At 41.5% G+C, this 6,569-nt stretch overlaps 2 protein-coding genes across 2 annotated transcripts; both read right to left on the minus strand.

The window, feature by feature from the left end:
• Positions 1–1,019: 1,019 nt before the first annotated feature.
• LOC126336034 (uncharacterized) lies at positions 1,020–1,574 on the minus strand. The gene is made up of 2 exons (XM_049999514.1): positions 1,567–1,574; positions 1,020–1,347 (listed from the first exon to the last, which is right to left on the minus strand). Exons 1-2 carry the CDS (start codon positions 1,572–1,574, stop codon positions 1,020–1,022), a joined length of 336 nt encoding a protein of 111 aa, XP_049855471.1.
• On the minus strand, positions 1,574–2,147 carry LOC126336035 (uncharacterized). Its single transcript, XM_049999515.1, has 3 exons — positions 2,091–2,147; positions 1,913–2,003; positions 1,574–1,803 (listed from the first exon to the last, which is right to left on the minus strand). Exons 1-3 carry the CDS (start codon positions 2,145–2,147, stop codon positions 1,574–1,576), a joined length of 378 nt encoding a protein of 125 aa, XP_049855472.1.
• Between the last annotated feature and the right edge of the window lie 4,422 nt (positions 2,148–6,569).

Consider the following 6,569-nt stretch of genomic DNA (forward strand, 5'->3'; position numbering starts at 1 on the left):
GGGTTTTCTGCAGGTTTCTTGTGACAGTATCCATGACAATGATAAATAGGAGTGGTGAGAGAGCAGATCCCTGATGAACTCCCACAGAAATAGGGAAGTCGTCAGATAGTCCGGCAGCTGACTGTCAAACTCTTCGAGTTCTGGTAGAGCAGTGTGACCCACATAACAAGCTCTTCAGGTGCTCCATGCTCTCGCAGGTCAAGTCAAATTAACTCATGTGGCATTTGGTCAAAGGCCTTTTTGAGGTCGAGAAAGGCAAAGTGTAGATGTTTTGACTTCTCATGGTGCTTTTTGATAAGCAGGTGAGCTGCATGGATAGCATCTGTTATCCCACAGCCCTTCACAAATCCACAATGATTGATGGAGAAACTGATAGTTTGTCAGATCCTTTCATCAATGATGTGTTCGAATACTCTCATGGTGTGTGACAGGTGTATTGGGCATTAGTTGTTACATTCAGCTGGACTTCCCTTCTGCTTCCAAACTGGAACTGTTGTGCTACATGTCCAGTCAGCTGGTATCTTTCCTTCCTCAATGATCTTACTAAAGTAACCCATCAACCATTCAGCTGAATCCCAGTGTTTTGCTTTCCACAAGTCTGCAGGAAGATCATCTGGCCCTGTTGCCTTTCCATTTTTCATTTTCCGTAATGCTTCAACAGCCTCATCCTTGGTGACTGGTGCAATGGGACCCTCTACTGCAGTTAACACTGGAATTGGAGCAAATGGAAACTCCTCATTGAAAACTTCCTCGAAGTATTTCCTCCATCACTCTGCTACTTTCTTTCTATTGGTGATAAGTTCTTCATCATTGATTCCATCATTGTCTTCTTCATCATTGATTTGTTAGTGTCTGCAGTTTGTTTATGGCACTGCTTTGTCAGTCGATAAATTTCTCATTCTCCAGTAGGTGTTTCTAGTTTATTGCAGACTTCACTGAAGTGGGCTGATTTGGCTGCCACAACTGCCTTCTTTACTGCATTCCTAGCTTCACGGTAAGCCTTCCAGTTTTCATCTGTCTTAGAGGAACTTTTGGTATAGCTGCTTTTTAAACTGCACAGTCTTCTTCATCTCTTCAGTCCAGAGCCATGTTTGGTGATCGATTTTACGTCGACCTGGTTTTGCGTTGCCTAATTTTTCCTGGGCCGCTGTTATGACATGATCTTTCAGGACATCCCATGTTGTTCCTATGTCAGTAACAGAGGGGAGAGTGATGGATGAAATAATGTGTCTTTCTGCTTCTTCGAGTCGCCACCATTTAATATGCACCGGGCCATTGCATCCCTCTTCCTTTGATTTGGAGGTCTGATGCTCAATTTGACAACTAACAGGCACTGTTTTGAAGCAACTGTTTCATATGGAATAGCTTTTGCATCCAAAATGAAGTTTAGGTTGCATCGCTGTACAAGAGTGAAATCTATTGGACTCATGTTGTTACCACTGTAATAAGTCCAAAGGTTGGACATCCTCTTCTTGAAGTAGGTGTTCATGATGACTAGTTCATGTGTTTCTGCAAAGTTCAATATTCTCTCCCCATCTACATTTCTATGTCCAGCCCCATTACTACCATGGCATCAGTATCCAGCTGCATTTGAACCAAAATGACGATTGAGATCACCAGATACAATGAGACTATCTTCATGTGGCACTTCTAAGATCTTATCATCAAGCAACATCCAAAAGTCATCTTCTGTCTTTTGCATGCATCCTGTTTGCGGAGCATAACACAAGAATATATGGATGTTCCTCTTGTCCATAGCCAAGACAACTTTCATCAAACATTCTTCAAATTGCTCTACTTTTGCTACAGTGTCCCAAAATTGCAAGCTAACAATTATCCCAACTCCAATGATTTTGGGCTGCCATTATATATGATTTTATATCCACCACCGATTTCACGTGATGTTGCTCACTCCACCTGGTCTCCTGCACTGTGCAGAAGTCAATTTTATGACTTTTTAATGCTGCCACTACCTCACATGCTCTTCCTGTCGTAGAGCAGACCTTAAGAGTGGCAAATTTTGTTACTGGAGCTTGCTTGTTTAGCTGACCTCACTCTGAAAAAGTTGGTAACCCTTGCTCATTCCTCACGCCATTTGGGCCTGAATGACATGCATCGCCTGTGGGGGTTGCCTTAGCCTTTTTCATTCCTTTATATTTCAACATTGAACCATGATGATGTGATGGAAGTGTACCGGCCGGCCTGTCATGAGGGTCTGTTGCTGATCCTTGATGAGCCAATATCCAACTGCAGGGATGGCCGTTTTCCTGTTGGTCCATGGGAGGTATTTCATTTCCCTCCTACCACCCATATCTGGATATCTGGGAGGCATTCCCCTATCCACCACCTGGGAATGCGCTCTCTAAGGGTTACAGGCTCCACCAAGGGAAACTGATAACGGTAACAATTACTTGTCAATTACTGGTAAGAGATAGTGGGATATGATTGATAATTTTTTATATCCTGCAGTAGAAATATGGCCCAAAATGTGGTTTCAGCAGAATGGGGCAACACCCTCACATATCCAAAGCCACAATGAACCTTCTGAGGCAACTGTACAGTGAGCAGATAATTTCAAGAAATTCCCTTGTAAATTGGCTGTCATGTTCCCCTGACGTTACAGGCCGTGTCTGCTTCCTGTGGGGATATCTTAAGGAACATGTGTATGTGAACAAACTGTGTACACTGCATCACCTCAAGCAGAATATCCATGCAGAAATTCAAGCATTAACCCCTCAGATCTTAACCACTATTATGAGCAATGCAATCAAAAGAGCACAATGTTATAAGGCTGCAAGAGAAGGTCATTTGAGGGATGTTGTCTTCCGTACATAATACCTATATATCAAACATTGACTGTACGAGACATCAATAAAATTTGTTCACAACTATTGTTGTTGTCTTCAGTCTTGAGACTGGTTTGGTGCAGCTCTCCATGCTACCCTATCCTGTGCACGCTTCTTCATCTCCCAGTACTTACTGCAACCTACATCCTTTTGAATCTGCTTAGTGTATTCATCTCTTGGTCTCCCTCTACGATTTTTACTCTCCACACTGCCCTCCAATAATAAATTGGTGATCCCTTGATGCCTCAGAACATGTCCTACCAACCAGTTTCTTCTTCTTGTGAAGTTGTGACACCAACTTCTCTTCTCCGCAATCCTATTCAATACCTCCTCATTAGTTGTGTGATCTACCCATATAATCTTCAGCATTCTTCTGTAGCACCCCATTTCAAAATCTTCTGTTCTCTTCTTGTCCAAACTATTTATTGTCCATGTTTCACTTCCATACATGGCTACACTCCATACAAATACTTTCAGAAATGACTTCCTGACACTTTAGATACTCGATGTTCACAACTATCAAAGTTATTTACATATTAAATTCTGCTCTACCTTCTGCCTCCTGCACGTCCTCCAGTTATGATTTGCAATAGGATATATCTTACCTTCAGTTTTCAGACTTTTCTCCTGTCCACGCTGTCAGAAGCTGAATACTCTATGGTCAGAATATGTTGTACCTTTATTGAACTCTCATATCTTTTCTACGAGTTGTCTCAGAATAAAAAGTCACCCATGCAGGATCATCCTTTCCCGGAACTTTCGGCTCTTCCAAGTTTGTATTATACATTATTTCTGTACCTGGCAGTTATATTGGCAAATGAACTGTATCCCATATTTTGCAGGCTTACACCACTGTGCTTGTTGCACAGGATTGTATCCCCCTTTTTAAAGGTAAGAGTAACCAGAGCAATATCCCTTCCTCTTAGAATTCCACAATTTAACCAAAACTGGTACTTTTGATGGATCAATTAAAAAAAAACTGATAGCTTATGTTATCTATACAAGTTGCACCCCCCTCCCCCCCCCCCCTATGAACCATGGACCTTGCCATTGGTGGGAAGGCTTGCGTGCCTCAGTGATACAGATAGCTGTACTGTAGGTGCAACCACAACAGAGGGGTATCTGTTGAGAGGCCAGACAAACGGGTGGTTCCCGAAGAGGGGCAGCAGCCTTTTCAGTAGTTGCAGGGGCAACAGTCTGGATGAGTGACTGATATAGCCTTGTAACACTAACCAAAACAGCCTTGCTGTGCTGGTACTGCGAACGACTGAAAGCAAGGGGAAACTACAGCCGTAATTTTTCCAGAGTGCATGCAGCTTTACTGTATAGTTAAATGATGATGGCATCTTCTTGGGTAAAATATTCCAGAGGTAAAATAGTCCCCCATTTGGATCTCCAGGCAGGGACTACTCAGGACGACGTCGTTATCAGGAGAAAGAAAACTGGCGTTCTATGGATCGGAGCGTGGAATGTCAGATTCCTTAATCGGGCAGGTATGTTACAAAATTTAAAAAGGGAAATGGATAGGTTAAAGTTAGATTTAGTGGGAATTAATGAAGTTCGGTGGCGGAGGAACAAGGCTTTTGGTCAGGTGAATACAGGGTTATAAATACAAAATCAAATAGGGGTAATGCAGGAGTAGGTTTAATAATGAATAAAAAATAGGGGTGCGGGTAAGCTATTACAAACAGCATAGTGAACGCATTATAATGGCCAAGATAGACATGAAGCCCATGCCTACTACAGTAGTACAAGCTTATATGTCAACTAGCTCTGCAGTGGATGAAGAAATTGATGAAATGTATGATGAGATAAAAGAAATTATTCAGGTAGTGAGGGGAGACAAAAATTTAATAGTCATGGGTGACTGGAATTCGAGAGTAGGAAAAGGTAGGGAAGGAAACATAGTAGGTGAATATGGACTGCGGGTAAGAAATGAAAGAGGAAGCCGTCTGGTAGAATTTTGCACAGAGCATAACTTACTTATAGCTAACACTTGGTTCAAAAATCATAAAAGCAAGTTGTATACATGGAAGAATCCTGGAGATACTAGAAGGTATCAGATAGATTATATAATGGTCAGATAGAGATTTAGGAACCAGGTTTTAAATTGTAAGACTTTTCCAGGGGCAGATGTGGACTCTGACCACAATCTATTGGTTATGAACTCTAAATTAAAACTGAAGAAACTGCAAAAAGGTGGGAATTTGAGGAGATGGGACCTGGATAAACTGAAAGAACCAGAGGTTGTAGAGAGTTTCAAGGAGAGCATTAGGGAACGATTGACAAGAATGGGGGATAGAAATACAGTAGAAGAAGAATGGGTAGCTCTAAGGGATGAAGTAGTGAAGGCAGCATAGGATCAAGTAGGTAAAAAGACGAGGGCTAGTAGAAATCCTTGGGTGACAGAAGAAATATTGAATTTAATTGATGAAAGGAGAAAATATAAAAATGCAGTAAATGAAGCAGGCAAAAAGGAATACAAACATCTCTAAAATGAGATCGACAGGAAGTGCAAAATGGCTAAGCAGGGATGGCTAGACAAATGAAAGGATGTAGAGGGTTATCTCACTAGGGGTAAGATAGATACTGCCTACAGGAAAATTAAAGAGCCCTTTGGAGAAAAGAGATTCACTTGTATGAATATCAAGAGCTCAGATGGAAACCAAGTTCTAACCAAAGGAGGGAAAGCAGAAAGCTGGTAGGAGTATATAGAGAGTCTATACAAGGGCGATGTACTTGAGGACAATATTATGGAAATGGAAGAGGATGTAGGTGAAGAAGAAATGGGAGATGCGATACTGTGTGAAGAGTTTGACAGAGCATTGAAAGACCTGAGCCGAAACGAGGTCCCGGGAGTAGACAACATTCCATTAGAACTACTGACGGCCTTGGGAGGGCCAGTCCTGACAAAACTCTACCATCTGGTGAGCAAGATGTATGAGACAGGCCAAATACCCTCAGACTTCAAGAAGAATATAATAATTCCAATCCCAAAGAAAGCAGGTGTTGACAGATGTGAAAATTACCGAACTATCAGTTTAATAAGTCACAGCTGCAAAATACTAACACAAATTCTTTACAGACGAATGGAAAAACTCATAGAAGCCGACCTTGGGGAAGATCAGTTTGGATTCTGCAGAAATGTTGGAACACGTGAGGCAATATTGACCCAATGACTTATCTTAGAAGAAACACTAAGGAAAGGTAAACCTACATTTCTAGCATTTGTAGACTTAGAGAAAGCTTTTGACAATGTTGACTGGGAAACACTCTTTCAAATTCTAAAGGTGGCAAGGGTAAAATACAGGGAGCGAAAGGCTATTTACAATTTGTACAGAAACCAGATGGCAGTTATAAGAGTCGAGGGGCATGAAAGGGGATCAGTGGTTCGGAAGGGAATGAGACAGGGTTGTAGCCTCTCCCCGATGTTATTCAATCTGTATATTGAGCAAGCAGTAAAGGAAACAAAAGAAAAATTCAGAGTAGTTTTTAAAATCCGTGGAATAAAAACTTCAAGGTTTGCTGATGACATTGTAATTCTGTCAGAGACAGCAAAGGACTTGGAAGAGCAGTTGAATGGAATGGATAGTGTCTTGAAAGAAGGATATAAGATGGACATCAACAAAAGCAAAATGAGGATCATGGAATGTAGTCAAATTAAATCGGGTGATGCTGAGGGAATTAGATTAGGAAATGAGACGCTTAAAGTAGTAAAGGAGT

The sequence above is a fragment of the Schistocerca gregaria genome, chromosome 2, assembly GCF_023897955.1.
Source record: "Schistocerca gregaria isolate iqSchGreg1 chromosome 2, iqSchGreg1.2, whole genome shotgun sequence".
In the NCBI taxonomy this organism is placed as follows: domain Eukaryota; kingdom Metazoa; phylum Arthropoda; class Insecta; order Orthoptera; family Acrididae; genus Schistocerca; species Schistocerca gregaria.

What these genes read in the sequence shown, in the direction of transcription:
- LOC126336035 (XM_049999515.1), bottom strand. Translation starts at nt 2,147, where the DNA reads ATGAAAAAGGCTAAGGCAACCCCCACAGGCGATGCATGTCATTCAGGC. An exon ending in GTCATTCAGGCCCAAATGGC is followed by an intron (nt 2,004 to 2,090) that starts GTGAGGAATGAG and finishes GCCACTCTTAAG; the next exon opens with GTCTGCTCTACGACAGGAAG. An exon ending in AGTGCAGGAGACCAGGTGGA is followed by an intron (nt 1,804 to 1,912) that starts GTGAGCAACATC and finishes GGGACACTGTAG; the next exon opens with CAAAAGTAGAGCAATTTGAA.